This window comes from Pan paniscus, chromosome 1, assembly GCF_029289425.2.
Source record: "Pan paniscus chromosome 1, NHGRI_mPanPan1-v2.0_pri, whole genome shotgun sequence".
NCBI classification, from domain to species: Eukaryota; Metazoa; Chordata; class Mammalia; order Primates; family Hominidae; genus Pan; species Pan paniscus.
The window spans coordinates 156,725,148-156,752,716 of NC_073249.2; the positions used below are offsets into that span (position 1 = coordinate 156,725,148).

The 27,569-nt window shown below is 36.3% G+C and overlaps 2 protein-coding genes across 9 annotated transcripts in view; one reads left to right on the forward strand and one right to left on the reverse strand.

The window, feature by feature from the left end:
* Window positions 1–3,963, forward strand: part of LRRC40 (leucine rich repeat containing 40) — a 60,934-nt gene extending 56,971 nt beyond the window's left edge. Inside the window, exons 14-15 of the mRNA XM_003830608.4 lie at window positions 106–291; window positions 2,868–3,963. Of these exons, the coding sequence (XP_003830656.1) occupies window positions 106–291; window positions 2,868–2,973 (292 nt within the window). The 3' untranslated portion in view covers window positions 2,974–3,963. The remainder of the gene's footprint in view (window positions 1–105; window positions 292–2,867) is intronic.
* A 443-nt stretch (window positions 3,964–4,406) lies between these two features.
* The window catches only part of LRRC7 (leucine rich repeat containing 7), a 577,334-nt gene continuing 554,171 nt past the window's right edge, over window positions 4,407–27,569 (reverse strand). For all 8 annotated transcript variants that reach the window (XM_055117394.2, XM_034967334.3, XM_055117378.2 and 5 more), the window contains one exon: window positions 4,407–26,647. In XM_055117394.2, coding sequence (XP_054973369.1) covers window positions 26,540–26,647 — 108 coding nt within the window. In that variant the 3' untranslated portion in view covers window positions 4,407–26,539. The remainder of the gene's footprint in view (window positions 26,648–27,569) is intronic.

Consider the following 27,569-nt stretch of genomic DNA (forward strand, 5'->3'; position numbering starts at 1 on the left):
TACACTAAAGAAAAAACTGTCATGTCAAATTTAAGATAATATGTTTTAAGGAATGATTTTGGTCTGATTCCAGTATATTTAGGTGTTCTGTTCATGTATTAATAGGTTTAAAATGCTACCTGAAGTTCTATATCGTATCTTCACACTTGAAACAATTCTGATTAGTAATAATCAGGTTGGATCTGTGGACCCTCAGAAAATGAAGATGATGGAAAATCTGACCACGTTGGACCTTCAAAATAATGACCTCTTACAAATTCCACCAGAGCTCGGTAATTGTGTAAACTTAAGGTAACTACACCATTCTACTGCATTGTTTCATTTATTTTATTGATTTGTTGAAGTGATTTGTTTTTCTTTTTCAGATAAATTTGCAAGAAGTTAAAGTAACAGATTTAATATCCTGTTAAAAATAACAAGTAACAAAACCCAGAGTCCCAATTCTGTTTTTCAAATTTTACCAAATGTGTATTTTTAGTTTTGCTTATATGGTATATGTGTGAATATAATAACTAATTGTTTCTAGTGGCTTTTCGCTATCACTGTGTATGTTTATAACCTGAATCTCTACTGCATAAAAATGTCGGGGAAATATTAACTCCTTAGCTTTGAATACAGGGCTTTTTTTTTTTTTTTTGAAATTGATTGCAGATTACCACCATTCTATTTCGAGCCCAGTACAGTCTTTCTCACTCTTTATATCTGCTGTTCCCTCAGCATCAGGTACTTTTACCCTGTTTTCATCAATACTTGGCCTATTGAATGTCACCTTTGAAAGCCTTCCCTGTCCTCCAAGCAGAATTAGTCCCTGATTTCCCATCATGCTTCATTTGGACTTATTTATACGATTTTTGGGTCTTTCTTTGGAAAAGAGTTGTCCCAGTGCCTAAAACATAGTAAACACCCAGTAAGTGCTTATTAAGTGAATATAAAGGAGGTTTGAGGTATCAACAGAAAGCCAAGTGGTTAAGCAGAATGTGTCAGAAGTAATTTAATTGCTGAAAACTGCATATGAATGATTTGGTATATTTTACTTCACTGGAGCAACACTGGTATCTGCTCTAGTACCTCATGTTAGTAAGTTATAGGAGACAAATACAGTTGATTCTTATTCTTTGTGGCAGTTATGTTCTACAGACACTCTGAACACCCAGTTAGTGAATACTGACCTATTGCTTCTGGGGGAAATACAGGGGTTAGGTTCTTGCAAGAGTCTAGTCACAACATTTTCAGCAACCAATCAATATATAACTTTGTTATATGTGTGTTTCTGTAGTAAGATACTTCATTTAATATTATTGTTGTGTCATTAACATTGAAATCATGGCCAACAGCACTATAATTCATGCCTGAACAAAGCTTACCTGACACATGTATTTTTTTCGTAATCCACATTTGTCCTTAGGAAGACTAGACAGTACTTTAGCATTACACTTGGTGACCATTTAACACAGTGAAATCACCAACAAAGGTATGAAAATTTGAAAAGCGTGGCACTAAATGAACCACCAAAATGACCCGTTTACAGTATAAGAGCTGAAACAAGAAGACAAAGCATCACCTTGTTCAGTCTCACCTGGGAACATGCCCGTGGGGTGACTCCAATTTTTTGCTCCTCTGTGCATGTTTATGAATGACCTCGGAAGTGCCACACATTGATTTGGGGGTACAAACTTTAGTGAGTAGGCAAGTTTGCAAATATAGCACCCATGAATAATGAGGATCAACTGTAATCAACTTTTTTTTCTAGAAATTAAGAAAATAAGTCTTTAAAAGAATTCCCAAGAAACACAGAAATATTTGAAGATATAATTTAGATCAACAATATGGTTGAGTCCTTTGATTTTTGTTTACATAAACACTTAACTGTTAAAAATAATAAAGCCTCTCTTAATTGAAGATATTTTATTATATAATGAAACAAAACAAGCTCTTAAATATTAAGTTGAACTCTCAGAACATGTAAATAGATTTATATATGTGTATCTGCTCAAAGGAGGGAGAGGGCAGAATGTGTTAATGTTTTGGGAGGCAGGGGGTGGAGCAGTGGTGGTGATACATTGATTACATTACAGTCCTTGGCTTGGATGACTCATGCTGATATTTGTTTAAATTTTACTTGACCATTTAGTATACAGTCACTTAATAAGGTTGAGAAGGCTGGATAAAAGGGTGGTTCAAATCACAGCTCCATCATTTAGTAGCTGTTTGATCTTAGACAATATTTCTTACCCCCCTAAATTTGTATTTCCTCATCTATTAAAACAGAACTATTAATGGTACTTACATCATAGGATTGTTGAGAAAATAGGATTGTTAAGAGTGACTGAATATAAATTACTTGGCTCAGTACCTTTCACAAAGTAAGTATTCAATTAATATGTTTTGGGTTATTAATTAGTTATAATTCTAATGTTTAAATGTTCAGATATGAAAAGGGGCAAATAGCTCAAGCATGGTGGTTCACTCCTGTAATCCCAGTACTTTGGGAGGCTGAGGCGGGCAGATTACTTGAGGCCAGGAGTTTGAGACCAGCCTGGCCAAAATGGCAAAACTCCCTCACTACTGAAAATACAAAAATTAGCCGGGTGTGGTGGCACACACCTGTAATCCCAGCTACCCGGGAGGCTGAGGCATGAGAATTACTTGAACCTGGGAGGTGGAGGTTGCAATGAGCTGAGATTGCACCTCTGCACTTCAGGCTGGGCAACAGAGTGAGACTCTGTCTCAAAAAAAGAAATAAAAATAAAAAGGGGCAAATAGAAAAAAAAATACAGAAATTTTATTTATAAAATTGCAAATGAAATTAGACGAAAAACCTTGTTAATGGAAAATGTTTACGTTCTCAATTTCTCTCTTTTGTTTAGAACATTACTACTGGGTGGAAATCCATTCCGAGTTCCTCGAGCAGCCATATTAATGAAAGGAACAGCTGCTATACTTGAATATTTGAGAGACCGAATTCCTACTTAACATGGAGTTGCTTTATAACCCTTGTCATGTATTATTAACCCTGGTTAATTCTAAGGAGGATGTAACATTTGTTTTAGTATCATCTTAAAAGGTGATTATTGTAATTGATCTTGTAGTTTCCCAGTATCACCTACCCGTTGGTATAATTAGCCTGGGCCATATTCACTGCCAGTAAATATTTTTAGATTTTTATTTAAGATTTTTGTAAGGTGTTGTATACATTTGTAATGAACCACAATGTGTTCATACATTTGTTCTAAATGTTTTGCATATGATTTATCCTACTAACTTTCATTTTCTTATAGCAAGCAGTTTTTTCAAAAATGAATTTTTATTTAATGTGGTTTAGTATTATAATAACAAAGCATTTTTGTAGAACTTGTTTTTTTTCTCATTTATTTTTGTATTCCATACAGTGTGACCAATTGACTTGAATATGACTAGCCAGTTTCTATGTTTTTGTCAGATATAAAATTAAATCGAATTTTGTTGAATACTGTTCTTTGGCATTTAAAAAATAAGACCTTCTTATCTAGGGCCACATGTCAAAAGAAAAAGGAAACAAAAATATATTAAAAATAAGACTTTTCATTACCCATGATAGGACTTTTGTGATATGGCTAATCTCAGTACACATTTCAACTTAAAACCTTTTTATTTACAGCACCATAATTTTAAAATTTACTTGCAATCTTGGTAAGACTAAACTTGCAGTGTTTTTCTAAAAGGGAATTTGATATAGGTAAACTTGATTTAATAAAAATTAAATATCATTTTTGTTTACACCAAAATTATCAGAAGTAGGTTGATTAGTCATTATAACACTTACCATATGATTCTATTAAGAAGTCAATTCAGTAGCATGTATACCAATTTATATAGATAGGTAGATAGATAGCTTTTGGATGATTGAGGCATGCTTATATTATGAAAAAAATTGCTAATAAAGATAAATACTACATGTTCAGAATAAAAGTTACATTTTTCAAATATTGATTGTAATGTTTATGTTTTCATTTTTTAAAAAAACATGCCTTTTTGGCTGGGTGCAGTGGCTCACGCCTGTAATCCCAACACTTCGGGAGGCTGAGGCGGGCAGATCACTTGAGGTCAGGAGTTCAAGACCAGCCTGGATAACATGGTGAAACCCCCGTCTCTACTAAAAATACAAAAAACAAAACAAAAAAAACTATCTGGGCATGGTGCATGTGCCTGTAATCTCAGCATCTTGGGAGGCTGAGGCAGGAGAATCACTTGAACCCAGGAGGTAGAGGATGACAGAGTGCCGAGATCGCGCCACTCTGTACTCCAGCCTTGGTTAACAGTGAAACTCCATCTCAAAAAAATAAAAAATAAAAACAAAAACATGCCTTTTTCTTATTACAACTCTGTTGCTGACTACGAGGTCTGCTTTGATAGTAAACAAAAGACACTTTACAATAAGGTGACATTTTATTATTTATACAATAAGGAGACTTTTATGTTATTCAAAACACTTTTTTAAATACTGAAAAAGTTGAGTACACCAAAGCCGAAAAATGGCTCTGCTATACACTGCACAGCATTATTTTAGTCCCTGTATTTTGTATCTGTACAGAAAGCATCTTCAAAATGCATTCTAATCACATTGTACACCTTTACCAATTAGTGTCAGTACATAAAATAAAACTGGAGAATACAGCTTGCATTTGCAAATTAACTGACAGTAATTAATTTCACTGGTTCAGTAAATTTAAAATATAGATTCATAGGACTTCTTTGCACATAAAATGAAGCAGCTTTCAAGGTTGTTATGGTCTCATACTGCAAAAAAACCAGTAAGTACATTCACGATCTATGTTAATAAAGTAGTAAATATGTCTTCATTCAGTTTTATTTACATCAATATGTAGTTCAACTAAAAAGTACTTTTAATTGTGATATAGTAGTCTTTTTAACACATACAAAAATGACAATTTTTTATATATAATTTAAGCTCAAAATCACAATTATCTCAAAATATTAATTACAATACAGCCATTTCAGTTAAACATGTTGTGATTTGATTTTTTTATAAAATGGTAAAATTGTATTATTAAAGTAAGCAATTTGTTTTGAATTGGCTAGAGTACACCCAAGTAGAAAACCTTAAATGTGAAGAGGTGTTTCCTGCCCCCTCCCACCCGAATTTGTATACAGCCACCTAGGCTAGCAAAGAGACAGAAAAGGCCCCAATTTATAAAGATTAAGCCTCTTTTGCTATACTGCTGTGGCTTGTTGGTTCTTCCATAAAAGCTTTACAAGGGTAGTGTCAATAAACTATGCAGTGAAATGCATGCATTAATATACAATATGTCTATGTAAAATGTCAATGTTTACTATTGCACATTAAAAGGTTCACAAAGACTGCAAAAGAAGTCATAAAGAAGCACTTTCTCTACCAGTCGAATATTGTAAATTTGAAAACGACTTGATAATATAATGGGATTTCTTTGAAATCAGATCCCAATTCAAGTTCTTTCTCTGGCTAAAGGAGCTCTGGTTACTTGGCCTTAAGATGTCACTGTTGTGCTGCACATATGGTAGTGAAGTCAGATATCATTAAAAAAAAAAAAGTCTAGAGACTGTCTTCATTTTACTAAAATAGCGACCCAAAGTTGTATCACTGCTTAGGAATTTTTCTTAAACTTACAGAAGAGTGAAATATTTCACTAACTGAATTATATGAGCTGAAATGAGAAAAAGAAAATTTATGTGTGTGTGTTTGGCATATGGGAAAATACAAATTCATATAGGTAGAATTAGAACTTCTTTATAGAGTAGTAAAAGGTTTATGCCCCAAAATAACTGAGGTCAAAAGTAATCAATTATCAAATCGTTTAGGAAAAAATAATTTTCATAGATACTTAAAAAAAATCCAAAACATAATATCTAGTATCCTTTTACATATAATTCTTAACAAACCATCTGAAAACCTACCACTGTCTTCCTTCAGAATTGCTTATGTTAGTTTAATATTTCTTTTTTGAATAGAAAGAGCCTAGTTCATGTTATGGTTTTCTTATATATAGCTGGTTGGGGGAGCCCTTGGGCAGTTATAAAGTGGAAAAAATAAAACTGTATTACTTTCAATAAGCAACAGTAATCTTGCAGTAGTTTCACTTTTTTCAAGGTCTTTTGTGGTGGTCTTTAAAATTTACAAACAGAATTTGGTGGATTTACTTCTAATTTTCCACTAGTAAAAAATTTCTTCTTCATATGAAGACAATGTCATTATCCTTAAGCTTCCTTTAGTTCCCTACTGAGTACAAAGAGAAACTTGATTGGCTCTTCAAACAAAAACTATCATCTGTTTATCTGTCTGTCAATTACCTTTCTCTTCATTTCAAACAGAAAATAGGCTTGTGTTTTCAAGGATGAAAGTGTATTTGAGGATGTTAAAGAGAAATGCCCAAACATTATAAAGCCGAAGTATTAAGCATTCATTGCATTCCACTGACGCTAGGTGTCATCAAAGCTAAAACCAAATTTTCTAGAGTAAAACTTAACATACAACAGTCCTTACTGACCTGAACCAGATGCCTTTTCCACATTCAAGACAAATAAGAGTCCTCTGAGTGGAAAGACTACAAGTATTGAAAATAAAAATTATTTCAACAATATATTCTGAAAATTAATGACCTTTCTAGCAGATATGGGAGCTGCTTTATGTTGTCTGCCTGAGAGTTTCATCTTGCTTTTCCTATGGACCTTCCAAAAATATTACGTAAGATTTCCTGACTAAATAAGACATATTCTTTAGTAGAGGGTTGGGGAAGGGTAAGAGGAATGGAGAGATACAAAGAAATACAATGTGATTTCTTTTGTCCATTTGTCAAATGCTTTCGTTAAGCTATTAAAAAGGTCAATTGACCTGCATACCTGGGCATTATTTAACCTCATTATTTTAGCTGTGCAAAACAAATGTGCAAAGAAAAACACCTCCTATTTATGTGTGCCTATACATAGACACAAAACCTGAGTCACAATAAAAGTTTTCAATATAAGAAAGCTTTTCTTAATATAGGAAAATAACCTTTTTAAAGAGCCAAAAATATCTTTGTACAATATAAGCAGCTAACTTTAAAACTTCAGTGTACTTATCACATATTTTATAAGATCCAGCAAAAAAGGGATCATTTACATTTGATAATTTTCTTAACTATAGCTGAGATAACCACATTTTAATTTCTAACATGTATTTTCATTCCCCTGAATTCATTGATTTTTTTTTTAAAGCACATTCAAATGAGTCCTGTTTAATTTCTGACAAACAGTTCCTGCTTGTTTCTAGATATTGAGGACATAGGAGATTTAGGATTGCTAGGCCTATAATTTTGTGCCAAGCCACAATGGAATTCCAAAGTTCAAAACAAAATATATCATTTTATTAAGAGAAACATTATTTGCAAAAATATTTGTAGACAGAGTTGGGCCAAAGTCTGCATGAAGCTATTCTCTCATTTGCAGGCTCCCTTTCTACTGACTGTTAACTCTTAAAAACCCTTTCTTTCTCCATGATACCTTTTTCGTACCTGAACCCTGAATTGTCCCAACTGAATGAAGCTCCCTTGCTCATTTGCAGCCACCAGTTAACAATGTCCTCTTATCTACATCTTTTGTTATCTCTTCCTCTTTATGAGCTTAGAACTCTGGGATGACTCCTCGGTCTCTCCTCCTGTGCCACTTAACTACTCATTAGGGGAAAATCTGCTTGAGTGTTCCATTGCCTTATTAGACACTGATTTAAGGCTCAATTCAGGACATACTTATTCCCTGGGCTACACCTCAGTTGCGAACTGAGGAAAGTTTATAGAAAAATGACTGAAAGTTGCTTCTCGATGCTGCTCCCAGTGGTCCTTGTCATTAATTATGCATTTATGTCAGTTAAGTCACTGACACTTAGGGAGAAGGGAAAGCCATCTGAACCAAAATATTCAGTCTTTGCGGCTGTGATTGGATAGGAGGGCCCTTGAATACTTGTATCAGTAAAGAGATACTGGGCAGGGCCCTTGAATGCTTTTTTTCTCAAGCCTGGTTTGGGAATAAGGTGGAAAATGCATGCAAGAGAGTAAAGGATTAGAGGCATTAGCCAAGGGAACTGTAGTCAATTCCTGACTTTTTATATGATACTTGCCTGAGGATCACCAGAAGGATTTTGTCTTGTGCAGAAGGCTAAAAGCAGAGCCATACTTTCTCTGCCAACAGACTTGTTGCCATGGGAACCAGTGCAGAAAAATGAAAATATGACAAGAAGCCAAGGATTAAATGTAGAAAATTGATAGGGAGTTGATTTCTACATGGCAATTTAAGCATTGAGGATTTAAAGAAACAGGATGTTCCTTAGGTGGCCAGATCAATGAAAACGGACAAAATGACTTACCAGTAGCTGGTCCTAGGGGGCTGAGGTGTGGAAAATGGAAGGAGAAAGTAGTAAGCGTGCTGTAGTTTGGATAAGGGGAACTTTGTAAAATCTAATTCCACTCCTGATGAGGTTAAGCTTGCAGCCCAATGTTAAAATTAACTGTAGGATCAAATATACCCTTTGGGAAGGCATGCCCATGCTTAGCTTGATAAAAGCAGCCTGATGTAACAATTTTCTTTTCACCTTTCCAAAACCAGCACATACTACTCGACAAGATTATTGCACATCTAGTTTATTATTGCTTGATGTATCTTTTCAATTACTCCAACATAAAAAAACGAAAAAACCCACCATTTGCAAATCTATGCCCTCCCTTCCCCCAATAAGGCAGCTATTGTAAGTACCCTAAAATTAAGTTTCTCATTAAGGAAATAATTATTTTACTTCATGTGATACAAGTCCTCCCTGTGTACCCTTCTCTGTCATTCAGTACTTAATAATAAACTGATCAAACCAGACTGTAGGAGTCCAGGAAAACCTTTAACAAGGATTTGGAGTTTCAGCATAATCTGAGAAGGACCTACATGTTGTATTTTCAAAGGCTCTAGGGAGACTGTACCTGCCGTGTCTCCGAAGCTTTCCTGAAAACCTACAATTAATGTCTCATTCCTATGACTTCAGCTTTGGCCTATTTTGAAATGCAGTTGCTCTAAGGAGATGTAGGAAGGTCACCCTGTAAAGGATTTGATTTAACCCTTCCTGCAGAGCTAGTTTTCAAATAGTAATGGCACACTTCACCTGATGTCCTCTTCTTCCCTCACCCACAAAGGAAAAACTAAAAACATAACGTCCACCTGGGCAATGGGTAGGGCTAGAGGCCAGGAAGTAGGAGACAAGCCATTATAGCATAGTTGTCTTTAGGGTACATCTGAATCCACATGGTCTGAATAAAATATGCTCTTTGTGCAGGGTTACGTACACTGGACAGATTTCACTAGACATGCTTGTTTTCTTTCTCACTTATGACTTCTGGATCTATTTGTTAGAGTTCATTACTGAAGCCTTTGACAATCTCAATGAGTTCTTGAAATGTCAAAAGCTCGTTAATTTCCTTTATCCCAAGAGTACTTAATTCTGAATCTGAATTCTGAAATCCAATAAAACACCTGAATGTTCTATCACTTGCTGTTTGGAGGCCAATTTGATAGTACATGCAGGACCCTAAACAGAGGTTTGAATACTGAGATACTGCTGACACTTACAGAATTCCTTATATCAATATTCTAGTGACTTTTAGGATTGGAGACTTATGGGCTTGGTTTTTGCAGTAGGAAGCATTAGAATAACCTGATGCAGGACTAATTGAAGCTACATAAAGCATTGCTTTTTCCTAAAGACAGGTAGGCAGATCTCTTTCTCCGATAGGCAAATAAAACATAATAGGGTCTTCACGAGCAGCTATGCCTTTGAATTTAACATATGATAGAGACTGCTGCTTTTCATTTCTAATATGGTCTCTTTAAAATCAGGTAGCTGATGCCTGGAGGAAGACTAGCTGGTCAGGATTAAACTAACAATGATTAGCTTTTTCTGTGACCTGGCACTGATCTTCTCACTGGTAGATCATACCTTGGACAAACGAGCTCCTCCACACAGAGAGGCCACCAGATACTACTGTATTTAATGGTTTTACTACATCTATGCATTCTTCAGGTAAGAATCTAAAATAGTTAAAAAAATCTCATAGGGTATTGAGAATTTAAATTTGGCTCCTTAAAAATTTTGAAACAATTTGATTAATCCTCTCAACTTTCTATGAGGTTGTATAAATGATTATTTGCTATATCATGTACCTTAAAGAGTTAATAGACATAACTTCTGTAGTTTTCCTTAGTTTATCATATAGCTCAGTCACAAAAGGACCAATATCCCTCATTTTAGAATATTTATTGCTTTCTACTACCACAAGTATTTGGAATTTTAAAAAAAGACTTTTAAGTAGAATAATGATGTCTGTGTAGTAGGCATTATGCTTTACAGAACTGATCTTTTTTAAAAGGTGGCTTCTCCATGTTGACAACTGAATATACAAAGACACAGAGCTTTTTTTTCAATACCTTTCAACCTGGATCTCCAGTAATATGCCCAAACTGGTACTTGAAGGTCAGGAGTCCTTTGATTAAGTATTTAAAGGCACAATCTCCATTTTCAAATGTAAGCATGCTGCACAATCCATCACATATTTTTAATCAATTCACATTTTCTAAGTTGATGCGCAATGACACTAAGTTTCTACAAGGAAAAACCAAACACTTCATCACAAAATGGCAGCTAATTTTCCAGACCATAACTGAACTCATACACTTTTTGAACTCAACTTTATTATACAGTCGCTGTTCTACATCTAGGCTAATCCTGAGTGAAAAATCTTTGATTTTAACCTCAAAGAGCAAGCAAAAACTCTGGGATTTTGTTGGAAATAAAGCCATATGGACTATTAATATTCTCTTGCTGGTGTAATGTAATCTCTAAAGAGATTCTTCCCTTAGAATAAGTTGTAAGGATTTAGATGGCTATACTTCTTAGTGCTTAGAGAGGCTGCTAGGGCAGCTGAAATTGTCAACATTGGAGAACTCTTAATTGAAGGCTCTAGCTGGATAGGCCATGTCAGCATTTCAGCTGTCTGTCTAAATGACATGCATGAGACTTGATCTATGTCTGCATAGTTCCAGGAATTCTTTAGTTTTTATACTTCCTAGAAAATTTTATCTCAGGGGCTGTTCAAGTTGCATTTCTTACTGAACTCTGGTGGGTCCTATTAGGTACTTAAACACAAAGCAACCCCCAGTGGTGGAGTGTTTGCTAACAGTAAAGAGTATAATGTTTTCCTTGTATGTAGGTACATGATAAGTGTTAAAGATATGCAAGTCCACCAGATGTATGTACATTTTTCTTAGGTGTTTAAAACACAAAAGAATTATTTTAACGCTTTCAAGGGGCACTAAAGGTTAACTTTTCTTCCCTCAGATTGATCCCTTTAAGTGGAACAGTAAGCCTTTGTTATCAAGCCTTAAGATGAAGTTCCTTCCTCCAGAAAGGAGGAGCTGCCCTTGATTCCAGCAAGCCCCCTCTGACTTTGACCCAAAAGGGTTACTCCTTGGAAAGACAGTCAAGAAAAGTGAAAAGCTGGAGCTTAGCTAACCTGTGACTATCTCTCCGTGATATGATTTATTCAGGATGATACTGCAGTTATTTACGTCCCCACTGTCACCTGAGCCTTGTCCTTTTTGACAAGATATATATATACAAGGGACAAGAACTTTCCTTCCTGAGATAACAGAAAAACGTTCCTTAGGTCATATTACAAAAGCAATAGAGCCGAGGATGGTGGCTCATGCCTATCATCCCAGCACTTTGGGAGGCTGAGGTGGGAGGATCACTTGAGCTCAGGAGTTCAAGACCAGCCTGGGCAACATAGCAAGACTCTGTCTCTGCAAAAAATAAAAAAATTAGCCAGGAGTGGTGGTGCATGCCTATAGTCCCAGCTACTCAGGAGGCTGAGGTGGGAGGATCACTTGAGCCCAGGTGGTCAAGGCTGCAGTGGGCCATGATCATGCCACTGTACTCCAACCTGGGTGACAGAGCAAGACCCTGTCTCAGAAAAAAAAAAAGGCATTAAAAAAGCAATAAAGCAGAAAGAAAGCATTTGCCATTTTATTAAACTGTGAGAGAAAGTGACAATACAGTGTTCTTTCCTCATATTTTGTACCTACACGATAGCATTTATTAGACTTTTTGTGTGTCTCCCCACTAGACTGTGTTTCTTGAGGGGTAGGACCATGGCTTATTTATATCTTCCATTGTTCTTATAATAGAATTTTGAACATAACCCTTTGTTCATTAACATTTGTTGATTAAATTGAATGCACAGTGAGAAAAAGGCAAATTGTTTTAACAGTTAAATAATTTTTTAAAAAAGGATAAACATATAGATGGGCTAGAGGACAAACCTTAGAATGGTCCAGAGGCAGACTTACAAGAGAATTACTTAAACATCTCTCGATTCAAACCTACAGGTCTGGATGAATACTCAAAATATAAGTATATATTTTGGGGTATAGGCGAACCTGCGGGGCATATTTACAGCAAGACCAAGCAAAAGAAGAAAATATAGTCCCTTCACTTTGAGTAGTTTATGATGACCTAGGGCCCTAGGTGACAGGGATAGTAACTATCATTTTTTGGGAAACGTGGAAATGCAAAAAAAAAAAAAGTGCCTGATATATAGACACACACACACACACACACACACACACACACACACACACACACAGAGATATTAATTCCCAAGTTTGAATTTCTCTGGGAAATGGCCACAAAGAAATGCCTGAACTGTTTGCTAGCAACATTCATGGTTTTATAAAGAATATAGCAGTGATGTCCTGCTAGAATATCTGTTTTGATCATAATGAGACTGTGAGAACCTATCAAGTGCAAGATACCTGTTGCTTAGTTGAATGATTCTACAAGTATGGCTGAAGATTTATATCCCAAAACTGGCTATCAAAGATGGCTGGTTTAAAACAATCAAGACAGTATAGACAAATATTACAGGGCAAGAATAGTTTGGATGATGATATCCTGGAGAAAAAATCACTTTTAGAGAATGGGACTTGTTCACTATCTAACAACTTTCTCTTTTACAGATTCTAGCTTAATGATCATCAATAAAAGCGAAGTCTTGAATATGACGGATATTCACTTATTTGTCAGGGAGGTGACACAGTTGGACAAGCAGCACCCTTGGAGTCGGGGTTGGGGAGGAGTGCATGAGATGTTTCAAAAGGATCTCAGTGCATTTTAAGTGACAGCTTCTCCTGCTCTCTTCTCTTCCCACAGCTGCTGGGGGTCCTGCACCCCAACCCAGCCTAGATGATATTTCCATTTGTTGTACCTAAAAGCAGAGCTTCTCACCTCTTTACATCATGACAGAACTAAAAAAATGATGTTTGTTCTACGGTATGGCACGGAGATGGGTAAAAAAGTGAAAAGAATAAGCCACAAGCCCCCGTGCTTTGAGGAGATGATCATAGCCTGCTCCTGGGGAACTATGCTAGTGGCAGGATAGCAAGCACTGACCTAGAGGTTGCTCCTAGGAATAAAAAATTAAGATTATCCATAGAAGACAAAGAAAAAAAATACTTCGCTAATAGTGGATACCAAAAATCTGAGGTAGTGCAAAAGAAAAGAAAGGAAAAAAGAAACAAAAAGCACAATTGGAATACATACATAGAAACTTTCAAGACGTTTTCTCTTATACTCTTCAGTAAAATTCTATCTAATTTTCATTCTAGTATTTAAATAGTTCTGGATTTTACAACTAAACCTAACATTAAAGTTATGGAAAATAGAAGGAATAAAAAAGATGAAATAGAACATCAGGCAAATCAAAAACTCAAAAGCTGTATCCAAAACAATGGTGGACACCTGCCGTATTTGCTTTAAAATGGGTGGCACTGTTGTGTACAATTTAAATTTGTTAAGGAGATATTTAACTTCTCTGAAAAGAGAGGAAGAACACGTGGTAAACAAACCCAAAATGGTGCACTAAAATTGGCAGGCTTGAGGTCAGAAAGAACTTATAAAATATTAACCCCCAAAGAAGGTTAAATTGAATTTGCTAAGAAAGAGTATTCTGTATTAGTATCTGGTGATCATGTGGCTAGAAGGAAATTGTTTTTTTGGAGGAAAACACCAGAGGATATAAATGGCTTCACATAAACTTTGGGAAAGAACACCTTGTCTTCCCTCTACCTTTGCTCCGGGTTGGAAGAAAAAAAGATTAAATGGTTGGCAGGGGAACACCTGAAACCCATATAAGTAGGGCTTTGATGGAATTAGCAAAGAAGAAGCTCAGACCAGGAGGCTGGCTAAGCTGTGAGGGTGAGGATATAATTAGCTTAGAGGAAGTAAACAAAAACATTTGGCCTTTTTAGCAATGATCCAGCCATCAGAGGCCTTGGAATTTCAAATGACTAAGAAGAACCAAAATAGCTTGAGGACACATGTCACCAAGGCTGCCAGGGGTTCTCTGCCTTCAACACCCAGATATTCCCACTGAAAGGAGAGAGGCTGGGGAGATTGCAAACTACCTTGGGAATCCAATGATCACTTTGTGAGAGACATTTTGAAATACATTTCGAAATACATTTCTTATTCACTTCATAATAGAATAAAATCTGATTGTCATATTATGCTGATTACTCATACACATAAATAAAATGAAAAATTAGGCGTTTATTGTAGATGCCTAGTTATTGCCAGATGGAAATAAAGCTATACCCAGATGCACACATATTCAGATTGGACTAGTTTTAGAATTACATAAAGAAGGCTAGGCAAACTTAACCACAGTTCCTGATGTTTAAGTTTTGGAAAGTTAACTTTAAAAATAATTTTGAGTAACTTGAGACAAATTTATTCCCACATACTTGGAATGGGCATACCTGAAGGAAGTGTGGCTAAAATAATGGGAGATAGGAGCAAAATATTTGGAAAACACAAGTTAGAGAAGAACTATTAAACTGGTGGGCATAATAATTAAACTGAACAATTAAGGAACATCAAAACTTTAAACAATCAAGCCTCACTGAGAAAGTGGTTTCTGTCTCATTAGGTTTTGGGTGATTGATACAACCTGAGAGGTTTAGTAAAAAAACACATAAACTGCTTAAAATAAGCTCAAAGCTCTTGGTTTTTTTCTTAAATTGTGTAAATTTAGAGCATTGTTTCAAATTTTCTCAAAGGAGAAAGGAAAGGGGTGTTGTTAGCAATTGTATCAGCACAAGGCGCATAAAAACAGACTGTGTAAGGCCATCCCAGCACTTTGGGAGGCCGAGGCGGTCGGATCAATAGAGCCCAGGTGTTCAAGACCAGCCTGGGCAACATGGAGAAAACCTGTCTTTACTAAAAATACAAAAATTAGCCGGGCGTGGTGGTGCATGCCTGTAGTCCCAGCTACTCGGGAGGCTGAGGCAGGAAAATCGTTTGAACCCAGGAGGTGGAGGTTGCAGTGAGCCGAGATCGCGCCACTGCACTCCAGCCTGGGCGACAGAGCGACACTGTCTCAATACAAACAAACAAAAAACACCCACGACAACAACAAAAATCGGACTGTGTAGAGCCTATGCTCCCCCAAGCTACAGAATTGCCAAGGCTGGGATTTAAAATGTAGATATGAGGTCTCCATCTAGTGGTGGCTCTTCTGAACTGCAGACACATGTTTCTTTAAAAGAGTATGTGGATGTGTACAACTAAATGTGAGGATAGTATTTGTCAGAGTTGAACGCAGTAATTTAAACTAGAGGATTTTATTGAGATGAAACACAATTTGTTGCTTTATAAGGGTGGGTTACAGAGGGAAATGTTCACCCCTTCGCTCCAGGAATTTAAGAATAGCATGAATCCTTCCCTGAAGATAGACAGATGAACCAGATCCTCTCAAGGTCCCTTTCTGTCTTATGATAGGACAATAATTTTGCTCCTTTCTCCACAGAGCTTTTACCTATAGCCACACTGTCTGACATTAGTCTTTATTTAAGAAAAGTACGGCCGGGCGCGGTGTTTCACGCCTGTAATCCCAGTACTTTGGGAGTCCGAGGCAGGTGGATCACGAAGTCAGGAGTTCAAGACCAACCTGGCCAAGAAGGTGAAACTCCGTCTCTACTAAAAATACAAAAATTAGCCGGGTGCAGTGGCAGGCGCCTGTAATCCCAGCTACTCGGGAGGCTGAGGCAGGAGAATTGCTTGAACTCGGAGGACGGAGGTTGCAGTAAGCTGAGATCGTGCCACTGCACTCCAGCCTCCAGCCTGATGACAGAGTGAGACTCCATCTCAAAAAAAAAAAAAAAAAGAAAAGAAAAGAAAAGAAAAGAAAGTACTCTGGTAATTTTAAAAAATGAGATAACTTTTTTCCTTGTTCTGAGAAGTTGTATGACTAAAGCATTACCTATGACGTTAGACAAAAAGTTTCTAGAAATGAATAGCAATTAAACTAAATATATTTCTAATATGCACCTTATTTTTCACTGTAAATTCTTCTTTTGACATCTGGAAGAGCAGGAGGGAAGCCAGAAACCAAGAAGAGCTGAACGATTACTCCTCTGGCCAAGAGAGAGCAGAGAGAGAGGAAGGGAATTCAGGGCTGTCTGAAGAAGGGGCACGGTCACCAGAACGAAGAGACTGGAGGATATGCCTGAATCTGATTTCTTTTATCCAGTTCCTCTCTGATTCTCTGTATCAGTCCTCTATTGCCCTTCTTTTGTCTTTCTCATTCTTTCTTCCTTAATAACTTATTAATTCCCCTCTTTCCCAGCCCTAGTCTGTTCTTGTTCCTTACTCACTCATTATTCTCATTATTCTAAAATGCTCTTACTTAAAAATATTTCATTAAAGTACTCTTACTATTCTAAAATATTCTTACTATCCTAAGATAATGTCACTCTCTCAATTAATATTTCACTTTTCCAGTTCATTTTTCATTCATTTTTGTTCAAAGAGACATTGGCATTCTTTTACCCATGTAAATGTATAGACACTGGGCTACAAGATACCAAAGAGTAGGCCCCTGGAGAGTTTGAGGCATCATGCTATCAAAGACAGCAATGGTGGCTGTTTCCTTCAAGATATACTATGACTTTATCTAAATCTTTCTAAATCAAAAATTTTATGAAAAGAAGACATAATTAACTTGATAGTTATCAAGTTCTCTTTATACAAAGAAATTAAAAAGCAGAGGTAGAATAAGGGTAATTAATATTAATAGTATAAGTAAAAGAGTCAATGACAAAACATTTAATGTTTCGGAATATTTCACTCAATTCTGGAGTTACTTAGCTATGAAACCCAAATAGAAAGACATGGGAAATATTTTTGTGAGAAAGCTAGGACAGAAATGTTTTACTTGAAAGGAAATTAAGGTCCCATGAGGTAATAAAGGGATTGTGGTTAGGAGCTTACCAACCTGGGGGTCTTAGATATCATTAGATTCCCAGTTAGATATCATTTTTCTTTTAAGGGGCTGGATTCCATTTTTTGTCCCTTCAGGGGAAGGATCTAATGAAGCCAAAGATCATGGCAGTATAAATAGCATGCTTTCTTTCTACTTTGAGATCAACAGGCCAGATTCTATCTCTACAAAAGTTTGGGAGGGGTAACATGGTTTTGTCAAGGTAACCCTGATTTTTTTTTTTCTGTGCTCTATCTAAATAGTTAATCATATCAATTATATAGCTTTTACAGTGGCTTGATAATTTTGGCTGAACTATATGACATCTTCACTTTAGGGATATAGGGGGTGGGATCTATTCATGAAATGATGCCAAAATGCAGTGTGTAAACATTGTCATGCTCAACTGTGGCCAACAGCCTGTAGACAGACTATTCTTTTATCTACTTAAAGGACGGGCAGCATTTGGCAGCAGTTTGATTAAAATTTAGAGCTAAATAGGCGGGTGGAGACCCCTTTCTCTCAACTACACTTCCGTAGCCTCGTCTCTCTCATGACATCTTTTATTCTTCCCTCCACATCCAAATTGTAAAAATTGCTTAGGTAACGTAATCTATCAAGTGACAATGTGCATGACTTCTTCTCAAAGAGAAATGAAACCCAATCAAATCAAAAGGATAGATATGGTGTGCTCCAATTAAATAAAAGCCACTTCTTACACTTTTTGAATGGTGTTACTTTTTGGATAGTGTTAAGGTCCTTAGAACACACAAAAGGAAAATTAAATGTAACTGCTGAAACACAGCAGAAAAGACCAAAAACGTCTTAGAAAAATGCTGAAGAGAGGAGGAAGACTGAGTTAAAAAGGAGAAATTTTTTTAACTGGGAATTTTGAGTCAACTGAGAAGATGAAAGGTTGGTAGTTTAAGGTTACACAAATTGAAGATCAATTTGCTGTTTAGTTCAATATTTATAAAGTGCACTATGTGCCAGGCCTGTCATCCACTTAATAATTACACAAATATTTATTGAGAACCTATACTATGTTTCTGACACTATGACAGGCATTAAGGATATATGGTAAACAAAACATCTGGTCATTTTACCTCTCCTGAGGCTCTTCTGTCTAGAAGTCCTTTGTTAAGTATTGTCTGATCCTCTCTCTCAAAAAGCTTAAAGTTCATAGGAAAAACAAACACCAAATAGCTATGATCTCAGGCAGAATGGGAAAGATACTAAAAAACATAAGAAAAAATTAATATGGTAGTGCTGAGTACAGAAATTTTTTTCCATGAAGACTATGGAGGGTTTCATGATTCTAGTGCTGTTTGAGCTGGGCTCTGAAGGCTGCATATGATTTTAATAATTTAGAAAGGGAATAGGGAGAGGAAGGCATTCCAGTAGAGAGACAGTGTGGGCAAAAGCTGAAATATAAAACACAGCGAATACTTGGAAAAGTAAGGATTTATATGTGTCTAAAACACTGAGTATGCATAGGGTGAAGAAAAGAAAACAATTTCCAGATTCAGAGGATCAGAACTCCTTAGAAGAATAGATGTTGATGATACATGGTATGTGTGATCCAATCTCATGCAAACAGTATTTTCAGGGGATCACTTGAGCAGCGTGTAGTGAAAATGTTCTCCACCCAAAAAGTGAAGTAAATAAACGTGAAATGCAGCCAGCTGAATGATTGTTCAACTCCTTGCATTTCTGAGTGGGTCATTCTAACATTGGACAGCAGGGATTCCCACGCTCCCTGACAGTGGTCATAGGAGGGACTTTTTGGGGCGGCGGAACCTAGAAGACTCTTTTCAAGCAACCCCCCCCACACTTTTTAAAGTGTTGAATTCCATCTCCTTCTCCCATAATGTCAGGGGCATACAGACACAGTGCTGGACCAAGTTGAGGAACACCTTTCTTCATTTCCTTTCCTCTTTAGAACAAACAAATTGGCAAAATTCTCGCTCCTCTTCCAGAGATTCAAGAGATTCTGGTTGCTATTTATCTTGTCTAGTAAGGCATTCACACTTGCCACGTTTAGCCTATCAAATGTTGCCCTAAATCCTGGCAAATATTCATCTAGCTCACACTTTTCGTGACACTTTTTTTTTTTTTTTTAAGATGGAGTCTCACTCTGTCACCCAGGCTGGAGAGCTGTGGCACCATCTCAGCTCACTGCAACCTCCGCCTGCTGGGTTGAAGCAATTCTCCTGCCTCAGCCTCCCCAGTAACTAGGATTACAGGTGCGCGCCACAATGCCCGGCTAATTTTTCATATTTTTAGTAGAGATGAGGTTTCAGCATGTTGGTCAGGCTGGTCTCCAATTCCTGACCTCAAGTGATCCACCTGCCTCGGCCTCCCTAAGTGCTGGGATTACAGGCATAAGTCACCGCGCCCGGCTTTGTGACACTCTTTATGTGAGCTGTGTGAAGGTCACAAGAGCCAGCAGAAGACCTATCTGTAGCTCCAAATGGAACAAACCATGCTCAAACTGAAACAGATTTGACTAGATAAAGACTCGATTTCCTTTTGCAATAGGATGGTTGAGGGCAGGAATAAAGGGACTCACCACATTGCCTCGTACTGTCTTTGATGTGGAACTTCTCTCATCTTTCCTCTGGACTGTGAGATTCTGTGCTGAGGGGACCACATTACATCCCTCGTAGTACCTGATATGTAGTTGATGCCCAACAAATATTTATTTTAATATTTATAATCATAATATTTAATGTTTTTGTTATATTCTTCAATGAAATGTCTCCAAATGTTTTCAGTTTATGAATAATACACTTTAGGCCTCAGAGATTCAGCTACAGTAAATGTTTTCCTGTGGAGGAAGTACAAGAGTTTGCTATGAAAATAAAGTTCCCTGTACTAAGATACTTTACTCTGGATGTAAAGATACTTGGCTATTTGTTAGGTTGCTTATTCAACCTGTTATTTTAAAGAAGGAAAAAAATAAGCACAAACAATACACTTGTGCAACAGTGATAAAAAAATACACTTTCAAAACTAGAGAAAGATTGGGTGATTCATTTAACTTTCTTTCAACACCAATTTCTACACCCAGTGAAATCTATGCTAGCTTAAAGAATGAAAAAATGCTGGGCACAGTGGCTCACGCCTGTAATCCCAGCACTTTGGGAGGTCGAGGCAGGTGGATCTTTTGAGGCCAGGTGTTCGAGACCAGCCTGGCCAACACGGTGAAACCCTGTCCCTACTAAAAATACAAAAATTAGCCCAGTGTGGTAGCACGCACCTGTAATCCCAGCTACTCAGGAGGCTGAGGCATGAGAATTGCCTGAACTCGGGAGGTGGAAGTTACAGTGAGCCAAGATAGTGCTACTGCACTCCAGCCTGGGTGACACAGCAAGACTCTGTCTCAAGAAAAAAAAAGAAAGAAAAGAAAAAGTCACATAAAAGTCTTTTTTTCAAAAAAGGAGAAGAGAAAATTATGCCAGGTTTCAAAATCTCACCTGTGGAAATTTGACCCAGACCTTGTCTTTGGGTAGGACTACATAGTGGTTCCAACCGTAGACTAGTAAGAGTCATGGAATGTTTACATAAATGCTGCGTGAATTTCACAACCTTCCACCTTTTGAGGTGCTGCCATAACAAAATTAGGCACAAAAAGGGTGTTTTGCAGACAATTTGTGGAAGTATTGACAGAGCTGCAGAGGTATCCTTCTCATTTCTGCATGCCTTAATCCAGGCCCATTTCTTACATTGCTTAGTGCTCAGTGTGTTGTTACAAAGAGCATGAGCTCAGAACCCAACTGGGAAGATTCTACCAGCTGAAGAAATGCCTCTGAAGTTAACCAGTAAATTTTCTCCTCTCTCAGGTCTTTTCTCCTTACTTCCCATAGAACTGTTCTTAGGGAAGGTTGACATAATCACATGGTTAAAATCCCAAGGGACTCAATATTCCTATACTTTAACTATATGTTTTTAAATAAAAACTTAGAGTACACTTGCCCTCTCGGTTTTTCAAAAATCTCTGAATTCTCCAAAGTAGAAGCTGTGCAATTTATATCCTTACCAGGGAGTGTTTCCAAACCATTCTCTTGCAGGCAGTGTTGAAAGTAAGGAAGATTGGAACCTGTCTCAGTAAGAAGCTGAGAGGCTTAGAGAAAGTTCCTCAACCCAGCAAAACCCAACATTTTAAAAACAGAAGCGGAAACAGTTTTATAAAGGCATTGCCACCCCCACCATTGCACACAGGCTTTGTTTGTTGTTGTCAGTAACATTATAAGCACTCCATCTTTGGGCCTTAGTTAATGCTACTACTCCAGGTTCCTGCGTTACCCAAGAAAGTTCCTCCCAAATTGGGAGCTGTAACCATCTGTTGATACTCAAGGCTCTCCGAACAGCTATCACTCTAAGAGGGTCTCTTATCTTTGTTTCAGCAGGATAGAAGCAGACATCCACTGCCTTTGGAAAAACATGGGGAGTTGGAGGGACGGATCTATAGCAGCAACTGCAGCAATGAAGACAGGTCAGTTTTACACGCTAGAAACAGAAATGCCCCCAGAAGGTTCAGGATATGACTGGAAAACTTGATTGCATCTACCTTAGTTTGTACAAGTGGTGCATCTTGGAAAATAGATTTCCTGAACAGTTTAGATCAAAATGGAGCTGACACTCAGGATCTCCTGTAATAGTGACCCACATGCTTTCTATACATAGCGCACATCTATTTGTCCACAGCCCACATTCTGTTTTCTTGCTATAATGTATTCTTTGGGTATGGTGTTGGTGGGTGATGGGAAATATTCTGAGCCAAGGCAAGATGCTTTTCTTAACAGAAGGTGGTTGTATTGCTAAGGAAAAATGTTCATGCAAGTGATCACCAACCTGGAGATGCCCCCCAAGTCCCAGATGATCAGGTAGCTACAAGTGTGAAGAGAGGACACATTACCAACCCAGAGTTTGAACATTTAATTAAGCTCAGTAAGATTTAGCATTTCTGTGAAAGGAACTACAGTGGAACTTCAACCCCGCTTTTCTTTATACTAGATAAAGGACCCATCTTCTTAACCTATTGGATTTCATTATTTGCATAACTTTTTATTGACCCAGTGTGCTAATAAACTTACTGTTTGGTCGGCATATCACGAATTAGTCAAATATGTTGTTTGATCGAATTTATCAAAGACTTTGAGTGGTAGTCCTACCTCGGTATGGCTTTTGACCTGGTTATGTTGTATTCTTGCCTCTTGATGAGAATGTATTCATCAGACATATTTGATCGGTGTGCTAATGAGGGGTAGAAATTGGTTAAGGACAGTGTTAAGACTGTCCTTAACAGTTAGTAAACATACTAAACGGAAAGACAAGGTGGCAAGCACACTACATTTTCCAAAGCTTTACATTGGAAAGCTTAAATATTAATAGATATTAGATATATATTAAATAGATTTTATGATTAAAAATAAAATGGTTTTTTTGGTTTCTTTCATCTAACCATTTTGACAAATTCAGATACTTTTCACTTAATATTTGAATATATAAATCTAATTTCTTCCATGTTTTCTCCCCTCTGAATCTTCTCTCTCTTTAGCTCACCAGTTGAAAGATATGTCAGTCCTATTTTTAAATAAGTAATTACATTAGTGATATGTGTGCAATCATCTTTAAGATTAAGAGCAAATTAACATTGGCTTGTCAGTCTCTCCTTAAAGCTGTTTTCCATCTCAAAGGTCGTGATCCAAGGTAAGGTCCAGAAACAACTGAGATTGTTTTACATCTATGTATTAGGTTGGAACAAAAGTAATTGTGGTTTTTGCCTGCACTTTTAATGGTAAAAACCGCAATTACTTCTTCAGCAACCTAATAATTACAATTCTAAGTAATGGAGATACATATCTTTTATAGGCTTCAATGAGTAATACATTAGCATAATGTTGTATTTCATACTGACTTTGAATATTCCTTGTCAAAAATGCACTTATACTTTGGAGTTACTATGTATGTTTAGGTTATTGTGTTGTCATCAGAAGGCTGGAGTTATCATAGCAGAGCTTTAATGACAAAATATTATGAGCCTTGTAAATAGTTTTAAAAATTGTCCACTAATGTCTATTTGTCTTGCAAAATTTGCAATTTTACTAGTAATTTTCATCACTTGCTCTTTCTACCTCTAATGTTTCTCAGTCTCCTCCATTAGATCTTACTGACTTATCACATATAAACACCTTCCTCAGAAACAGTCCAATAAAAATTAAAGACCAAGAGGTAGAATCTACTGGAGCCATCATGAATTCCAGTTCTTTTTGTTGTTATTGATTTTTCTTTTTTTTTTTTTTAAAAGGCACACCCTTGACTTTTTTTTATTGTTAAAATAACCAGATTCTAATTTCAGGCAGCAAAATCAGTTACTGCAAAAAGTCAATAATCAAAAATCAATGTATAATTGGTTTTCATCACCTATAGAATTAGTGAGGTTTATACCCCTCAAGTGTTTAGTGATTCTATTCAGTCAACCTAAAAAAAATTGCCTCTTTTCTACTTAAATAAATTATTTATTTATTTATTTTGAGACAGAGTTTCGCTCTGTTGCCCAGGCCGGAGTGCAGTGGCACAATCTCAGCTCACTGCAACCTCCGCCTCCCAGGTCAAGCGATTGATTCTCATGCCTCAGCCTCCCAAATAGCTGGGATTATAGGTGCCCGCCACCATGCTCAGCTAATTTTTGTATTTTTAGTAGAGATGGCGTTTCACCATGTTGGCCAGGCTGGTCTTGAACTGACCTCAAGTGATCCGCCCACCTTGGCCTCCCAAAGTGTGGGGATTACTAGTGTGAGCCACCACGCCTGGCCTGCCTGTTTTCATTATTACCTGCCTGTTCTCAGTATGCAACATGGCAGTACTATTGACAGTGAGGTGCTTTGGCATATCAGATAACTTTTCCAGTTGGTCAAGGATCCCTTTTCTCTTTTCCTCATTTCTGAACTGCAGAACAGGAAGTACTAAAGAAGTGGCTCAGGACAATGTTGTCACATCAGGAGTGGCAGAGGTGTTTACTAGGATTATGATCCTTTCAGCTGTGTGTCTTAGAAGGATCTCCTGAAGCCCTGGGTTTGATATAGAAACCATAAGAAAAAGACTTGGGGCAGTTCTATATCTGGCTCTTCTCCCACTTCTCCCATAAAAGATTAAGAAAAACTGATGGGATGATTTCAGATGTTTCATTGCCACCAAACTACAGCCATGAGTTTTTTTTCTTTAAGTGATCTTATGAGGCCAGTAAAGGCCTCTGTCTTGATTAATGATGATCATCCTATAATATCTGGATATGGTGGCTTGACATGAGTTTTCAACAAAGAAAATTAGTCTCTGAAAGACATTTCTCATCTGAAACTCTCAATATATTAAAATGCATTTAAAAGTTACTTCTGGGAAACATACTAAATAGGCCAATCAGTTAATCATTAGCTAATTGTCAAACCCTATAAAATCATGGTATAATGTCACCCTGACATAAAGCAACATCAAAATTAGTGCATCATCTATAAAGTGAAGTATTATTTTCTCCCAAGTGACAAATTCTATTGCCAAAAAATACCACTGTACTTCTAATAAGTGACACTCATTTTAATAGACCCTACAAAAATACAATATTTTCAATGTCCCCATAAAACAGTTAACTTACAAATATTATTCTCAGAGCTCTGGTGACATCATTCAGTGAAACTATTGTGAAAATCCTCATACAATACTTGAAACACTAGCATGTAAAGTAAATTCATTATATAACAAAAGAACTATGTAAAATTATGAAAGATAATGCATGCAACCAACTCCGGGAAATTATCCTGGAAATTCAAATTAATATTGTAATTAAATTAATGACTAATATGAAAGATAAGTATTTTGAAGGATTATAAAATAAATTTTGATCATTTATGCAGGAAAATAGTTTCAATGGAAAAGTAAATAATTCTACATTAACCATGCTTGTCTTTCTCTCCAGTGAAAAAGCATTCAGGATTTTACATACCTTGAAACCGTTTTTGGAAAAAAAGTATTTTATCTATTTCTGCCCAGAAAAACAGCCATTGAAATTAATGATACAGGTAGACCACAGCTCTGAGAAATTATATTTGAAGTTTCATATTTAAATACCAAGGATTTAAAATCACCTACCATAACTTTCTAACAGCAGTCTTTCGTAATGATAAATTTTATCAATTTCCAAAACTCGTTTTAAATAATTTAAAAAGTAGCAAATTAGATTAAGCAACACACAAATAAATTCCACATTTACAAGTAAAGAAATCACAGGGGCTACAGTTTATAATCAACATGAACTTGAAAGGAATAAAGCAATACCTTTCCTGCCACCCATCATCCACTGCTTAAATTTGTGGTGAAAAAGACTTAACTACAATGACCTTTAGTCTGTTTCTAAACTCTGCATTTATTGTAATTAGCTAAAGGCATTGAACAAATTAGTTCATCCTATTTTTATTTGGGTCCCAGAGATAAATGGCTAATTTATGAAATATTTCACTCTGTGTCATGAGAATTTAGCAAATGAATATGGAACCAAATATAAACACTTTATACCATATGTACAGTTACTTTCATAAGGCATTATCATGTAATTTTTATTGAAAAAGATTCAATATAGTAAAGTCTTATTTTAAGATATATTTTTTCTCTATCTGAGATGTTTAGTTTATGAAAATATTGTTTTTCTCTATATTCTTTTTGTATATATGCCAACATATACCTTGTGCTAGAAATATTTTATGGGAATTACAATTCTTTATATTTGTATTTTCTATATAAAGGCATATACAACTTTGAGGCAGTGTTTCTGATGGAGAGCAGAATTCATAAAGAGCTTGTGTGTGCTTCCGTGCTCCGAAATTATATGAAATCCACTTTGAGAAGAAACTTATTTGATTAAAAACAAAAACAAAAACAGAAACAAAACTGCACCAATGCACAGCCAGAGGCTGACAATTAAAACTAATACATAACCACATGAACATCATATTTATAGAGTTAACATTTTTTAAGGATGGTCAGTGCTAACATAGAGTATTATACATTTGGCACTAATGTTTGCCATTGGTCCAGCAATTGGCAAAATTTGTTTCTATGTATAAATTTATTTTTGAACATTAGGTCTGGCTAGACGTATCTTCACTATTTATAAAAAATATTTAGACAGTAAGCTCACGTTGAATAACTAGGTCTACTGTGTTCTGGAAACTCTTCAGTAGTAATACAGCTTTTTCATGTTCCATATGTACAAAACTGTGTCCATTTGCCTGTAAATACACAAATAAAACAGGGCAATCAATGTAAACTATTATCACTGTATCGTTGTTTCTATTCATAAAATTCACGGGAGCACTGAGCAACGAAAAGTTATCAGTTTTTATAATTCACAATGGAATCGCAATTATGGAAGTAACTAATTTTATCCAGATTCAACCAAATTTATCAATTCAACAAATATTTATTAAGTACCAATTATGTCTTTGCCACTGTGCTAATCATCAAGATACCCTGGTCAATAACAGATAGATGTACTGGTGACATAGTAGTTCAGTTCCATTGTTGTTGTCCTGATTTGTTTTTGCAGGGGCTGATTAGGGTGGTTTGGAAAGGGGCATATGGCCATTACCTTAGTGTTATATAAACACTAATATAAACTAATCAGCATGACCAAATATTTCAATCATGCCAAACATGACTGGACACTTATAGTACATTTAAATCTTATTTTGACTCACTGGAAAGTTCTTGGTTTATACACTTTTATATTAGAGAAATATTTTTTACTTCCCTTATTGCTAAATGCAAGTATACTTATTATCTATAGGAGTGGTTCTCAATCAATCCAGCATACTTAAGGAATGCGTCCCTTGGGGATAAAACACACTGACATTAGTAACAGAGGACATGTCTGCTGTCTTCTGTTTAAGAATCATTGATATAAGCAATTGATATTCAGTTTAAACATAGCCTAAGGTTACAGTTTCAGAGTTCCATCTGTCTATTACGTGATATTTATGTCACAAAATGTACATTGTTCTCTGTATTGAGTGCTATGGGTCTCTGATTTTCTCTACATTAAGTTGCAGATTGTCTTAATTGGAATGACTTTTATTATTAATACAGAAAGAAGTGTATCCCATAAGCCTTCACTGCTGTAAAGGCAAAACTAAATACAACCTTATTGAAACT